This window comes from Kryptolebias marmoratus, linkage group LG22 (genome assembly GCF_001649575.2).
Source record: "Kryptolebias marmoratus isolate JLee-2015 linkage group LG22, ASM164957v2, whole genome shotgun sequence".
NCBI classification, from domain to species: Eukaryota; Metazoa; Chordata; class Actinopteri; order Cyprinodontiformes; family Rivulidae; genus Kryptolebias; species Kryptolebias marmoratus.
The window spans coordinates 27575419-27591454 of NC_051451.1; the positions used below are offsets into that span (position 1 = coordinate 27575419).

At 42.8% G+C, this 16036-nt stretch overlaps 1 protein-coding gene and 1 long non-coding RNA gene across 2 annotated transcripts; both read left to right on the forward strand.

The window, feature by feature from the left end:
- Nucleotides 1-1384: 1384 nt before the first annotated feature.
- dact2 (dishevelled-binding antagonist of beta-catenin 2) lies at nt 1385-6513 on the forward strand. The gene is made up of 4 exons (XM_017424231.3): nt 1385-1665; nt 3400-3532; nt 3600-3875; nt 4239-6513. The coding sequence occupies exons 1-4, from the start codon at nt 1432-1434 to the stop codon at nt 5993-5995; spliced, it is 2400 nt and encodes a 799-aa protein (XP_017279720.1). The 5' UTR covers nt 1385-1431; the 3' UTR covers nt 5996-6513.
- A 594-nt stretch (nt 6514-7107) lies between these two features.
- Nucleotides 7108-15749, forward strand: LOC112450777. Its single transcript, XR_003039460.1, has 3 exons — nt 7108-7354; nt 7433-7559; nt 15506-15749. It is a non-coding gene; the product is annotated as an uncharacterized LOC112450777 (long non-coding RNA).
- The last annotated feature ends 287 nt before the right edge of the window (nt 15750-16036 follow it).

Here is a 16036-nt window from a genome sequence, read left to right on the forward strand (position 1 = left end):
GGTAGGGCGGTGAGCGTCCTCCCGCCTCCTCCTCCTGTGATCACGGCTCGTTTATTTGTTATCAGATTACCGACGATGAGAACGAGTGCCTCGTTGGACACAAATACTTATCCTGTGAGTCACTTTTGTTGTTTGGCTACGCCGACAGCCGACTCGTCTGGGAGTTCAGGATTTCATTTTGACACAGAAAACCTGCTGAAGGGTCTGAAATTCCAACATTCAGCAACTTTCTTCTCTAAAGCCCAACAGCATTCTGGGATTTGTGTTTTATAGGTAATCTAAGCAACAGTTTCCAACCAATATGGCTAATGCTTCATTGGGGTCACCGTGGTAACCACACACCTGTGTCTGTCACTCCCTGGCGAACAGAAACGCAGAGCAGCAGAAAGTAAGCCTCACACGTTTCAGTTGCAAATTTATCAAAATACTCCTCCTCCTCCTCTTCTTCTTCTTCTTTTAGCTGCTCTCTTCTCAGGTCCTCCTCCTCCATCTAACTCTGTCCTCCATGTCCTCTGTCCTCCACGTCCTCTCTAACTGCATCCATATCTGTCCTCTTTGTCTCTGACATCCTGTCCCTCCTCTGGATATGTCCAAACTTCTCTAACTTTATCTCCCAGTCCTTCAACCTGTGCTGGACCTCTGATGACCTCATTCCTAATCCTGTCCATCCTCGTCCCTCCCGAGGAGAACCTCAGCATCTTCAGCTCTGACACTTCCTGTTCTGTCTCCTGGATCAAAATAATCAAAAATAATCCACATTGTTTTACTTTAAAGCAGGTTGTATGAGCTCAGATCAGCGAGCTAGGCCATGAAAACTAACTGGAAGATTTAAATTTGTCCTGTTTCATAAAAAAACAAGCAGCATTAGTTGATCATACAGGTGTTATTATGGATTTATAAACAGATATATTAAAGCTGTCATATTTGACTGGTAACACAAAAACAGTGAGGAAGGAATGAACTTAACTGAAGGGTTGTGTTTATTCTGCATTTTCTACAAAAAGTCACATTCTTTACAGCCACAAGAGGGAGACAGATATGTAATATTAAATCCTAAGAGTCTCGTTTCAGTAGTTTGTTCCAAAACCACCAAAACATGTTTGTTTATTAGTAGTTATAAGCTTCATGTTTATATTATAAACGTGGAAATTAAAATTTATTTGTGGAATTTTTAATGTAAATATTATTTCTCTGCAGTTTTGTTGCTGTTATAGATGTGTTTTGTGTTTAAAGGTTTCTGTTCTGATTAATCCACACTCACACCTCAGTGTGGGGGGGTGAAGACAGAGATGAGCTCCATGATTCAAACCAGATGTTCCCTGAGGGGGGAGGAGCCTGCGGGCTGCTGGGCGGAGCTTAGTCTCCCCTTCTCTCCCAGACTTTCCTCCTACAGGTAGTTCAGGGAGCAGACAGGTCGGGATCAGCCGCAGCATGCTGAGCAGGAAGGGTTCCGGGGTCGGGGAGCGGCTGCAGGCGGCCCTGGCCGGCCTGCAGGAGCTGCATCTGCTCCGGGACCGGCAGGGCGACATGGTGAGCTGGGCTCTGAGGCTGGACCGGGAGGAACCGGTGTCCTCGGTCACGTCAGAGGCGGAGGGAGCCGGGCTGCTGCTGGGGGCCGAGGAGCAGCGGCTGGAAGCCACCCTGACCTCCCTGAAGCAGCAGCTGGTGAGAAGATAGGGTTTTATTTTTATCCTCTGGATGTTGAATCAACATCTAAACATCCACAGTGTTTGCTGTTTTACCATCTAACTCCTGCAAATTAATTTCAGCTCATTAGGAGACTTTATATAAAATATATAACTTTATTTACAAATATTTGCTTCATAGAAACACACTGAGAGCTCCTTAATTCCTTTAAAAACTGTTTTCTGCTGCTTTAAGCTTCTAACTAGCCTTTTGCCACTGCTACTTTTAGATTTTAGCCATCATTTTGACATCTTTTGATACTTTAGCTACCCTTTTTCTGCTTTTAGCCAGTCTTTTAATAACTTTACCTCTTTTTAACCTCTTGCTACGTTCAGCTTTTAGTTTGTGTTTTGCTTGCTTTGCCTTTAACAGCTCGTTTTCAGCTCTCGCAGTGTGTTTTTACAGAAAAAGCAGTTCTTCTAGTTGTAACTTTTTGTTTTTAAACTCTTTATTTGAATCAGCTGATTCTCACATTCATTCTCCCTGCAATAATTACCAGAAACTCCTTTTCTGCTCAGCTGGGGGTAGGAAGTCGTGTCATAAATCAAGGTTCATTGCAGGGCCCAGAGGAGTTTTTAAAATGCATGCGCACCTTGTGCACGAGGGCTTTAGGGTGGCGGGGGGTAAAACCTCAATCATTAACTCCTAAATGCCAGGAAATAAAAACAAATGTGAGTGTTGTGCTGCGAACGGGAGGCCCCTGAGTGCTGCAGACAGCTGGCTCTGTTGGGTTTTCCATGACCACATTTTTCCATGAAGAACTGGGCTGCTGTTAAAACCATTCGTGTGTGTGTGTGCAGGGAGGGGGGGGTGCAGGGATTAATGGGCTGTGCTTGACATGTAGACCAGAACTGACGCATCAAAGGATCCAGAACATGATGAGGAAGACAGCATGTGGTTTAAATTAGGTTTTACTTTTGCACAAAATGGGCTTTTTGTAGGTTCATAATAGTCTATTAGGAATAAATATCCCCTGGTTGGTGGGCGATGATGTAATCGCCTGTGTGTTTCTGCAAGAGTGTGCTCACTTGCTTGTCTGTTTGCAAAATATTACACAAACTATTTTAATGAAACCTTCAGAAAGTAAACATCAGATGCACATCTGCAGCTGATTAACCCAATTCAAGATGGCCACCACAGCTCTTCAGTGTTAGCAAACACAAAAATGGCTGAAGCAGTCAGACTTACAGATGCTGAGCTGAAACGTGGTGTGGTAGTCGCTGAGAGTTATTCCCAACACATACTTTGAGCTCTAACAGACCAGAATTGACCAAGTATTTCTAAGATAAGATGATCTTATCTTAAAAATACAGCAGCAATTGATTTTAAATTTAATTTAAAGGCCTATTTTCTCACATTTTGAAGATAAGCAGATAAATAAATGGTGCCGATAGCAGACCAGTTGACTGTAACCCTCCATGCTCGTGCTGTAAAGCTGTTTCTCTTCCCAACCCCCAACATGTAGCTAGTTTACACAATTGCCAGGCCATCCCTGTGGGGAGTTACCCACCACCACTTCCTCCATGCCCCCCCATGTCCTGCTGGGGTTAATCATCAGCCACAGCTGAGCCGCTTTCCTTATCTTGATGGCTGGACATAGCAGCTCTTTTATCCTTCATCCTGACAGAACGATTGTATTTTATTTACACCTGCACAGAGGATTTTTGTGCATGCATGACTTCAACGCTTTTATTGTGTTTCTTTCTTCTTCAGTCCCGTCTCCGGAAACAAGACGTCGGCCTGAAGACTCACCTGCAGCAGCTGGACCAGCAGATCAACGAGCTGAAGCTGGATGTGAATAAGGCGTCCACGGAGCAGCTGGAGAGCGACAGCAGGCCCAGTTCAGGTGTGTAGGCAGGTACCTGTCTCAGGCACCACTGACTCAACACTCACCTGCGATCGCTCCTCTCCAGGTTTCTACGAGCTCAGCGACGGCGGTTCCTGCTCCCGGTCCGACTCCTGCACTTCTGTCTACAGCGAGTGTCTCTCGTCGTCTCAGACGAGCCTCATCATGAGTCCTTCCAGCTGCCACGTCAGCCCCCCGCCGCAGTTCGACTCGTGCCACCGGCGCTCCGTGGAGGAGAGCCTGCCCAACCCGCCACGGGCTGCGGGCCTTCACCTGGGCAGCAGCAGGATTCGAGCGAGCGCTACGGGCGCCGAACACACACGGCCGAGACCCGTGTCGACAGGTAACTGGAGATGGTACATTTTCTGCAAAAATACAGAGCTAAGTGGCTGCTGAAATGTACTACAGAAGCTGAAACAACGACTGTAAGTAGCATAAAAAGACAAAAATGAAACCAGCAGCTGAGTCAGATTTTAAAGAGAACAATGTTTTTGAAGGAACTGAAAAGATCTCCATGTATTTCTATGATGCAAAAATGGTAAATAAGGTTAAATATTTTGAAAAGTATTATTTACAAAAACCAGAAGTTCTTAATCAGCTGAACTTTTTTAAGTATGAACATCTCATGAGTATCTCAAGCCTCTTTAAGAACCATATAATCTATGAGGAATGTTGAAAATTGATTCCTTTTCTTTCTGTCTCTCAGGTGATCTTGACAAAATGATGGCTCAAGGGTTTGGCTGCTTCAAATCTGTGGATGCAAAGAAACCCCCGATGTGCCCAAAACAGACAACCTTCCTAATGGAGCCCAGATTCCAGCGCAGTTTGGAGTTTCACTCTGGGACTGAAGCGTACCAGTACCCCAGCCCCCTTCATGCCGTGGCTATCCAGAGCCCAATCTTCTCCCACGGGGGTGAAGCTGGGAAATCTGTACTTCTAGAGGGCCAAGGAGCCCCCGAAAACAACTACGACTCTCTCCAAATGGGATCCAAAACCCTGGGTTACATCGACAAGCTCCTACAGCGCAGCTTGAGCAAAATGCAAAGGGAAACAGGAACAGAGACGATGAAATCAGAGGACCGTTACGACAGGAAGTTCTCTGGAAATGTTCATGAAGTGTCTCAGAAATGTGTGTCCATGCTGCTGCCTCCACAAGTCAAGACCAACAACATGATTCCACCAAACAGCGACCAGAAGAGGCTCTGCCAAGAACCAACGTACAAGATGAACCAGAAACAGGCGCTGGGAGCAGCAGATGGTCTCAGCCAGCACTCTGCTGCCTTCAAGGACTACAGATCAGACGAGGTCATCTGTTCGTCCTTAAAGAAGAACGATAAACATCAAGGAGAAAACGCTAAAGCAGCAAGGAGCCATTCTGATAAAAAATGTAATTTAGACCCGAGGCCACAAGGGATGAAGCCAAACACAGGAATCGTCCGAGGCTTTGATGTTCTCACGGGCTCACCTGAGTTCGTCCACGCCAGGTTTGTCCCTGCTGGATCCCAGAGGGTCAAGATGAGACAAGCAGACCGTAAAACCAAAGCTGTGAAGCTAAAGCCAAAGAGCGGCGTGAAGCCTCGAGCGGTGAAACACCAACACAGCTCCTCCGGGGAACGAACCGGCGCTGAAGCAAAGGGGGAGCGGAGGAAGGCGGGAAAGGGAAAAGTGATGAACCGAGTAAACGCCTGTCAGGAACTCAGACAGAGTTCAGGCTCCGAGTCTGTCCTCTACAGTCCAGGACTCAAGGTCCAACCTAAAACCAGTTCTGTCCCTGCTTTTACAAAGTTTGGCAGAAGCTGTAGACTACAATGCCTGGAGTATGACTACCCAACAGAGCAAAGGAGGAGGAGACAGGCTGCTTCCAAATGGCAGTCCGACATGGACATCTTCCAGGGCCCCTACGTCCACAGGTCAAAAGAGTCTCGTGTCAAGGCATCGGAGAGCTTACAGATGGTCTGTAGTATCAGTGCCAAGTCAGGACACTGGATGGGACCCCAGCAGCCTTTCCAGTTTCCAATGTTCTCCAGTTCTTTCCTCCACAGTCTGAACTCCCGATACCCCCCAGCACCCGCTCACATGTCGGGTCTGTACCCGCCCAGGTGCGAGTCCGAGTACTCGGCCGAATGCGCCTCTCTGTTTCACTCCACCATTGCCGAAAGCAGCGAGGGGGAGACGAGCGACAACACCACCAACCGCTTCGGAGACAGCGAGTCCAGCCAGAGCTTCCGGTCCTACTCGGACTCCGACAGCAGCCTGTCGCCGGAGGAGGGGGAGCTCCATGAGGAGGAGCGAGGTCTGGTGTGGGCCGAGGCCTCGTTTGGGCCCACGGCGGCTGAACGGCCCCCCCAGCAGCTCCCACCCCGCCCCGAGCCGTCGACCTGCCGCATCAAAGCTTCCCGAGCCCTGAAGAAGAAGATCCGGCGGTTCCAGCCCGCCTCTCTGAAGGTCATGACCCTGGTGTAAAAAAAAAAAATAAACGAAACTCTAAGAACCGTGGGGACGTCTTTCAAAACCTGTTTTTACAATACGGTGTCTCAGAACAAAGAACTTCATCTGAACTGGACTGTATTTGTGCTTTTTGTTGTTTAAACAATAAGTAAGGAAATAAAAAGCTTGAAGAAATGCTTGTCACCCGCCAAAGCCATGAGCAGGAACGCAGTTTTATTAAAATCCATCCAGTTGTTTATGAGATATTTTGCTAACACAACAGACGCACATTAAGCCCTTCACCTTCGGCAGTGGGTAATAATGAATTAATGTTCCTGGAATTTAAGTGTATAAATGTATGTATGATCATTTATACCTTTTGTTATAATACTTATATTGTTGTAATTGTTGTGTTTCATTGAATTGGACGAATATCAAACACATTGTCATGTTTTACATTTCCTACTGTAGCTGCTTTTCTCTATGATTAACGTCTAGTTACTTGTTGTGATTGTTAATGTCTGACCTATTACAATAAATTGATATTTAATGTATGTTGAGATGGTTTTCATGCTTCCAGCTTGTCGAACGCAGATATTGGTAAATTTCTTGGTGACTTTCCACAATAATTAGGTTTTTTTAGCCAAAAGTTCCAGAAACTTTGGTTCATGTCAACCTGTAGTTGGATGAAGTTTCTAATTTGATCTAGAGATCGGCAGATTTGTTTTTTCAACAATTATCATTTAGTTGATGACTTTGTGACTATTTAGAGAGAACGGTTGTCCCACAAATTCACAAGACTTCCTCATAATTATCATTTCCAACTTCTAACAGCTCAGTGAGCTATCGCCTCAAGAGTTGTGTCCAATCCTGATCCTTTTAGGTGCTTTGACTCAGCTGATCTGAATGACTGAGTGATTAACAGGCTTCTGCAGAGCTTGAAGAGCAGAGAAACATCTAAAACAGGGGCCTCCATCCTGCATATTTTCCTTGTTTCTCTGCTCCAACACACCTGATTCAGAGGTTAAATCACCTCTTCTTGTTCTGCAGAAGCCTGTTAATCACCCATTGATTCAAATCAGGTGTGTTGGAGCAGAGGAACAAGTAAAACCTGCAGGATGGTGGCCCTCCAGGACCAGGATTAGACACCCCTGATCTAAAACCTGCAGGATTGGACAGCACTGTACTAGTTTTAGTTTTTAACCCAACTTTGGTCATCTGGTTTGACCTTTTCTTCTCTTGGTGGCTAGTTAACGATAATAATGGGGAAATGGGACGCACAGCGGCCCTCGACTCTCTGCTGTTTCGTTTAAGAAGCTGCAGCTTCAACAATCAAACCAGACAGTTGTCTTTAATTACCGGGTGAGACTTATCAGCAGCCCTCACCGTTTGTCTGTAAGTAAACAGCAGGACTGGAGGCCGAAACAGTTTCACAAACACACATTAAAGTGATGACAGTTCGGGTTTCTGCAGGGCCCGCGCTGTCCTGAAGCAGCTGGCGTGTACGGCGAGGGGCCACCGAGGACAGCTGTACATCGTTACCCAATCATCTGTGGTCTAAAATTGTATCTTACCGTCGGAATTCCTTCACTTGCAAAAGGTGAGCAGTTTGGAAAGAGTTAACCCGAACACACAACCCAAGCAGTCATCACTGAGCACAATTACTTCAAATTCTGCCAATAACTGTTGTCTGTCTGTTAGCAAAATATCTCCTGAACCAGTGAACGAGTTTTAATAAAACTCCAAGAAATTATTCATTAAATGAACATCAAGATGGCCACAACAGCTAACTGACCTCATCAGACCCATGAATGATTATAACTCAGAGTATTTTTATTTATTTATTGTTTTGGTTTTTTTTAGTAACGCTTGTCGTCGTCTCACTGGTAATAGAATAAGCGCGGTAAAATGAACAGGTTAGGCTTTCCCGACTTACGCTGGCTAAATCTGTCTGAAGCAGAGCTTGTGAGATAAAATTAGCTCTGGGATAATTCCAATCTGTGAGAGCAGCGATCTTATCAAACCGTGGGTCAACACGCTCCGCTTTCCTCCCCTTAACACCCGTCTTACTTTAACAGGATTCCCATTTAGCAGTAAACAACGGTTCATCTCAGAGGAAGGAATGCATATCGCCCGCCACCGTTTTACACAAAGATCCCACACGACCTCACAACCTGCAGATGATTACTTTCTGCGAGTTTCATTAAAATCCAAACTCTGATTCATGAGATAATTTGCTAACAGACAAACCAATAAACACACAAAGAGACAACAGGATTATTATTATTTTAGGTGTCATGAAAAAAGACAATGACTCAGTTTACAGTAAATCCCAGCCAGAGGAGATCAGAAAACCCAAACCTGTCTGTCTCCAAGCACCAAACAAATAATAAACCATCTTTTTTATTTGTTTTATCTCCTCTTCACGGTCGCCCTGAGCCGGTCACGCTCAGCTTCCTCTGTTTGCGGAGCTTATCTGCCATCGTGTTGTTGTCCTGGATGTTCTGCAGGCCGTGTTGCTTCGTGGCGTTAAAATCCACACAGGCTTCAGGTGGAAGATGTTTATTTACCGCTCTGACAAGTGTGAGCTCAAAAACCCATTACCACCTCCATGAGAGGAGCTCTCCACACCTCCACACCAACACGGGCCTGGAGCACGAGTTTAAACCAAATCACAACAATCACAGCATTTGATCAGTCTGATTTCATGTGTTTGGGTTTATTTCTAATCTGTGCCTTTAAATACTTTGGATATTTTATCGAATTACTGTTTAAATCCACCATTTTTATTAGGTTGGTCTGCTCATAAGAAACGGCTTGAGAGAAATGTTTTTAAGGATTTCCAGTAAATATGCTTTTTTTTCTCTTCAGTTTCTGACACAGTTTTCAATTCTGTCGTTCCAGCTTTAGAAAAACCCATAAATATAAATATAAATATATAAATTAAAGGCCTAGCTTTCCTTCAAGGAATTCATATTGCTGCCTTTCATGCCAGTTTTAGACTAAGACAATCCTGAGTTGTTGGCTTTTTGGTCAAACCTTTAAATTACACTCAGAGTGTGTGTTAGGGATGACTCTCAGCTACTACCACATCAAATTTGAGCTTAATATTTGTAAAATTCACTGAGTTGTAGCCAACAAGGTCAGTTGGCAGCCATCTTGAAACGAGGTGACTCCAAAAATCAATCAGTTGTAATCATCTCCTGTCAGGAGATATTTTACTAACACACATCCAGAGTTGACTTTAATAGTCTGACGCAAAGTTTTAAGTTTGTTTGCAACCAAACAGTAGAAGCTGAAGATCGCATTCAGCTGCTAGCACACCACATCTTTGCTCAGTATCTGTAAAATGTTAAAGACATTCTGGTTTTTGTTAAAGTCTCTGAGCTGTAGCAACAGAAACATCATTCAGTTTCACAGAAAGTTGGACTCTACTAAACTGGAGTTTTGATATCTTTGATATTTTTGCACAATCACAGTTTAAACTGATTGATTTTTGATGATTTTTACTCAGAAATGTTCACCTTAGTGAGATAACGTCAACGTTGTCTAAATTTTCCAAAGCAATTTTTGCAAACAAGCTCTTCTTATTTCCTGTTTCTTCTTCCTTCACTCAGTGTGTCTCTCACCGCTGCAGGACTTTAAGTTTCCTTTCAAATCTGCTCACAGCGCAGAGGTCACACACCCAAACTCTCATTGACTTCCACTGAATCTAAGCTCAGGAGTTTCCTCTTCACAACTGTTTAACTTGCCGTGTTTCCTATTTACACGTGACTGCAGATGCATTTGCCACTCGGTGGTTCAGATAATTTTTTTATGCAGCTTTTGCACTGAAGCTTACTTTCTAGTCTGCATTTCTGACTGCTGGACTGTACTATTTGTAGGAAAACTTTGGTGCATATTGGAATTCCAGGCAGTAGCTGCACTGAAACACTTCAAAGTTTGAATTTAACACCAACTGGAAGCATCAGTGGTGTTACCCAACCTCTTATTGAGGCGACTTTTATTGCCAATTTAATTGAGTTTAAATAGCTTCTTTGCCTTTAACAGAGCCGGATTGACCATGTGGCCCCCTGCGCGGGGGATGGGCTCTGCAGCAGGGCTTTTGTCCCTCTCCTTACTGTACATATGAATGGGGCTGGACTGGAATTTTCAATCTCATGCATGTGAATTGTCTGATCCTCGAGTTAAGGAGCAGGCTTCTCAGCTTGCCGGAAGTGGACAATGGGGACAGAGACCGAAGAGACGAGGCAACTCAAAGCTGAGGAAACGAGCCTAGAAAAAAAAAAAAAACAGACAAGTGTGAAAGATCAGGAGCTGCAGAGACGGACATGAAGATGGAAGGAAACGGGGAGAAAAGACACCAAGAGATGTGTGATGATTCACTCCTGTGAGGCCCTTCGTCGAGCACCACCTGCTCCTCTTTAAGCACATCCTGTCATTTAATATCTAATCCCTTCATTCACGGCGCTGTTTACCAACCATTGTCCCGACTCACTTCAAGCTGTGGTCAAGAGGTGGTTCAAAAGTTCACCGAGTATGGAGAGCGCGCTCTCACAGAGGGGATTATAAATGTTGAGCAATTATCTGAGACTCACACAGCTTCAAGGATCACAACACTCGTTCAATTAATTTGACAAAAATAAGCCGATACGTGATATATGACTGAATGGACTACAAGAGACCATAAATAAGAGGGTATAAAATAATTTACAGCTAAATGCCAGCATCAGTAAGCTATAACACCAAGTGGATGGTGTTAATTAGGTACCACATCAGCTTGGTGTGTTGCCACGGTAACGTCTGCTTATTAGCAGTAAAAACACAAAGCCCAGCTGACCCCGGAGATCAGATCAGAAATCTACGCATCTAACTGGAAAAGTATCTTTGTCTCATAAAGTTCTCTTAAAGGGATGTTTAGGAGATTTTGCAGTGAGGTCTTAAAACAGCTCAAATCTCCAAAAGTCTGCAGCATTTGATGCAAATGCTGTTTTATACATTTGCACACGGTTGCTGATTTTGCATTAAATCATTATTTGCAGGCAGACATAGAGTTAGGTAGAGCTGGCTGCAGCGCTCCTGATGCAGACTGGGGGCGTTTCTGTCAATAAGAATGTAAAAATCTATAAAACCGGGTTTGCATGGAGCTTTGGGACGGTGAGTCATCTGAGCTGACCTCCTTCCAAAGCAGTCTTAGATCCGCTTTATTCCTCAAAGTTTCAGAGGAGTTCATGCAAACTGTTTAATTTAAATCTTTACGGCAACCATCAGTATTTATTTGTTATCATTAGATGTAAAATTCTGTGCCACAGTTAGCTGAGGCTGCTATTTGTTTTGCAAATAACCACAGAATTCCTGCTTGTGTTAAAGTTCCTAAAATAACGTTTGCAGGAACTAATATGAAAGTTTTGGAAACTGGATTTGTTTGAAGCAGCACTGATGAGCTAACAATATTCAAACTCTCACAGACGTTCGTGCAAATGCTGTTTTATTCTAGTCTATTTTAAAAATACATGCCTGTTTACACAGAATCCTGGGGGACGTTTGCTGCAACAGCAGCTAGCTGTAGCAGTTCTAATACCTGCTGAGGCACATCTGGAAGGAATATTATAACTTTTTTGTCAAATTAACTGTGTAATGCTGAATTTATGACAATGCAGGGGTTTAAATATTACTGTTAGCATGAACTGTTTAAAACTAAAAGTTGCCTTTTCTCGTTGTTGGCGAGCAAGAACCGGTTTACAGGAGCTGCCATGTTTATTTCTGAGACATCACAATCATGATGTCTTTATTTTAAACATGAAATAAGTAATTATAGCTAAATGTGTCAGAAAAGTTACTATCTGAAGATAAAGCAGCAAGAAAAGAACTACGTGAACATCTAAAATCTGAGGTTTTTATTCGTTAACACGGAGGAGGTGGGACCTAAACTTGTTTTCATTTCATTTCTTCATTTAGACTAGCCGTTAGCTCGTCAGTCCTGTCAGAATTAAACTAAATTCCTCCAAACTGAGGTCCTTCAAAGAGCAACAGGTCAGATATTTATTGTTCATAACCTTAAAACAGAACCCTGCTTGAAAAGATTTAAATTATCTCTTTAAGAGAAGACAGCCAAGCCACAAAATGATACGAATGAGTGCGCTCTTAGAGAGAATAAGAGCCGTAATCCTTAAAATGTGTCAGTTTACCTTCGTTTGAGTCACGGTGCTTACGTGAAGCTCAAACCAAAACGCTCAGACTCTGCTTCCCTGCATGTGGAGTCAAAGATAATTACGCTGTAAGCCTGCGGAGCTTAGGGGAGTCTATCTCAAGTGTGCCATTTTCAGATGAAGCTCACGAGGAAAATGGTTGGTGTACAGATGTTTGAGGGGATTGTCTCTTTGTGAGGAAGCCTTGGCGGTTTTACGATCGGGACGTCCTGTTGTCAGCTCAGGGGACGGACTCTCTTTTGTTAAGGCTCTAAACTGCCCCACATCCTCCCAGATAACTAAATTACTTTACCTCGCTGGATTTTCTTTTTTTTTTTGTCAACAAAGCCACCTTTTCTCACGATGAACCAGAAACAAGCCTCGACTCTTCTGAAGTGCTGTGTGTGTGTGTCTCCTGAAGGAGGACATCAAAAGCCTGCTGAGAGTGACAGCTGGTCCTCCTCTTGGTCGACCCCCTGATAAGATCAGAGTGACAGGAGAACATGGGACCCCGCCGGTCCCTCTCTTTGGCCCCAGCGCCTCCATATGGCCTCTAATAAGGCTCACACCTCCTTACATATCAATCCTTCCCCTGACTATTCACATTGACCTTTTAATTGGCAAGCAGATTTCCTTTGAACATACTGATGTAGTTTCTTATCTTTGTTTTGTTTTTCCGCTACATGCCGTTATCTCCTGCATGCTTTCCTCCAGTCATAGAATTTCATAAACCCTTTAAAGTGGCTTCCAACAGCTCCAAACCTAAAGGAAAAGTTCAGCCATCTCTTATCAGTTGGAGAATGCCTCCAGAGTTTAGATCTGACATGATTGACGAGCTAACGGCTAGTTCCTTAACTGCTGCTCTCCAGAATGTCCCAGTGCTTTAGGCAAATGCTACTTAATAAACCTTTAACCATCTACTTTGCATTGCGTGTGTATTTAGTTAAATTTCAGGTTACTTACAGACGTAAACAGCACCAGCTGTAGCAGCTCTGGTAGCATTAATCGGGGTCACTTCCTGCAGGAATTGTTTTATATTTCTGCCAAAAACACCATGCTATGCAATCTTAATGGAGGTTAATTAAAAGTGTTTGCAAAAACTACTATGAGGTTTTGAAAACTAGAACTGTTATAAACCTTTACACTTCAATTAGTTTGGGAGAAATATTAAGAAATTAACAAGACGTGCTACATGTGGTTACTGCCGGTGATATTTACGCTTGGAAATAATCTCAGCTGCGTTCGGACGAGCTGTTAGCTTAGCAGTCTTGTCAGGTTTGCATTATTTCAAACTGAGGAGGACAGTATTTCAGCTTTTCTAGCAAAAAGCCAAAAGTAGCAACAGATTAGCTACAAGTTAAAATATGCAAAAGGCCAGCTGAAAGCAGCAAAAGCTAAAAGTAGCATAGGAAGACAAAAACAGAGCCAGTTTTCTGCCACAGATTAAAAAGAGATCAATGTTTTGGAAGGATTTCAGTGCATTTCTATGGTGAAAATATATGTAAATAAAGTTAAATATTTTGACAAAGATAAAAGTCACAAAAACCAAACGTCACAGCACACATCTCCTGAATGAAATGAACGTTTGGATGTTTGAACGTCTAAAATAGCATGAAGTATGCATGAAACAATCAACGCTGGCTTTAGCCAACAACAATGTTGACTTTGGAAATAACTCCAGCTTGCGTGCTTTAGCTGAAGATGGGCTCAGGCCTGTTCTGAACAGTCAATATTCTGTTTTATTGACGCTAATCTCACAGTTTTTATGACTTCTTGTGCTCAGTGTTAATGATTTTTGCCTTTCAAACTATTTTAATTTTCTCTTTGTGGCGAGGGAGGGAGGGAACAACATGTTCAGTGGAAATTATAATGATTAAAGAAAAACAACTAATGTTTTCCAAAACATGAGCAACCATGCAATTAAATCTGATAAGGCTGAGGTAAACTGCAGCTTTTCCTTGGGGCCAGCAGTTCGCTGTTTGCTTTGTTTACCTCTGTCTCTCAGGTATAGTTAGCATCTGAGGCAGGCCCCGGCTTGCAGGTGCCATGAAAAAGATCCAACCCTGAGAAATTATGAGGCATACATAAAGGCTTCATTCCTTTTTAATCGGACAAAACATTGCTTCACTGTTCCTTTCTGACGATGAGATCATTTTTTTCTTGCATTTCTGAGGACAAAAACAACAAACTAAGCCTTAACTGTGGAGCAGACATGTAATTTAATCTGGCTTCACTAACACGTTGCAGGACACCCTGAGGTCTCGTCTCGGGGCTGATTTGGACAGAAAGGCCTCTCTTTCACTGCAGGGGTCAGAGGTCATGCAGGGAACAGACTGATCCTTCATGCTCTATGAAGTCTCTGGAGCTGGTCGAACACGATGATGACAGACGGGTTTCACCAGCAGAACGACCAGTTTCACTTTATTTATCAGCCGGAGGAAAATCATGCAGTCAGAAAACAAACATGATTCCAGAGATGTTGGCTTATCGGAGAAGTTTAGTCTGTTTTCCTGTTTATAATTTAATTCATGCTAATTTCAGCCAAACGTTCAGTTCATTGGTTTTTATATCATTTATACGTTTTAAATAATTGGATATCACTGAAATTAATGGGAACTTTAAATTTTAGCTAATTTATCCTTTAACTTTTTGTTTAGCTAATTTTAGGTTTTAGTTGCTATTTAACTTTTAGCTAGTGTTGTGCTAAATTTGGCTTTTAGCTGCAGTTTTGTCAATTTGTCTTTTAGCTATGGTTCTGCTCATTTTAGCTTCTAGCTACTGTTTTACAAATCCTACCTTTTTTAGCTACTATTTTTTACTTTTAACTATTGTTTTACTGGCTTTAGCTTTTAGCTACAGTTTTGCTAATTTTACCTTTCAGCTGCTGTTGTGCCAGTTTTTGCTTTAAGCTGTTGTTTACATTTTACTGGCTTTAGCTTTTAGCTAAAGTTTTGCTAATTTTAGCTTTTGTTCAGCTTGTTTTAACTTTGATAAATGAGTTTTAGCTTCCAGTTTAAGCCATTCTGTCAGCATTCACACTTCATTTACACAAAAAAATGCTAATTTTATTCTAGTTACTGTTTGCTTTTTGTTTGTTTTTACCTTTATTCAAAAATAAACAAGCTTTAAATTTAAAATCAGGTTTATAAGGTCGATAAACAATTAAGAGTATCCAAAACGTCTGTGAGGCAGTCCAACAGCTCAGTTTTTATTATCGCCCGCAGCTAAAATAAAAAAGAGGAATGATAACGTTTCTGCCTCTGTTTGCATCTTTCTGTTAGTAAAATATCTCATGAATCACTGAATGAATTTACTGAAACCTGAAGATGATGTCATTTCTCTGTGTTTTGGTTTGAAGCTCAGAAACCACAGAAAGAGGAGAGCTGCTCCTTAAGATCAAGAGGAAGACCTCCAGACACTGATGGGTGTCACAGAAGACAAGATAAAACCAAATGCTGTTACCTAATCTCATTAATTATGTTGATTTTAACTGTTTGCGCTGTGTTTTTCTGCAGTGACACTAAAAACCAACATATGGCATATGGCTGTTAGCGCCTCTGTTTCCTGGCATAAATAAGTTAAAAGGGGCAGCACCCGAACTTCCCTTTACGGCTCCTAAGACAAACATTAACACTTGAGAGTGGATGTGTTTCCAAATAAACCAAGATGAGGAGTTTTGCTTTATTTTCAGGTAGAAAAATGAGGAAAAAAACATCCAGGATGGAGTGACTAACGTTGAAGTTTTATGACGCTAACAGCAGAGAGGATAAATCTTTGAATTCTGATCCGTATCTCAACAAAAGTCCACGTGATGACATGTGGACGGCGTGTTTATAAGGGCTGTGCACCGAGGCGGTAAATCACCACAGGCCTGCAGCAAAGGGAAGGC

Bases quoted from the DNA above. Each gene is read 5' to 3' on its own strand.
- dact2 (XM_017424231.3), top strand. From the start codon at position 1,432: ATGCTGAGCAGGAAGGGTTCCGGGGTCGGGGAGCGGCTGCAGGCGGCC. The intron at 1,666-3,399 runs GTGAGAAGATAG...TTTCTTCTTCAG, and splicing joins CCTCCCTGAAGCAGCAGCTG to TCCCGTCTCCGGAAACAAGA. The intron at 3,533-3,599 runs GTGTGTAGGCAG...GCTCCTCTCCAG, and splicing joins CGACAGCAGGCCCAGTTCAG to GTTTCTACGAGCTCAGCGAC.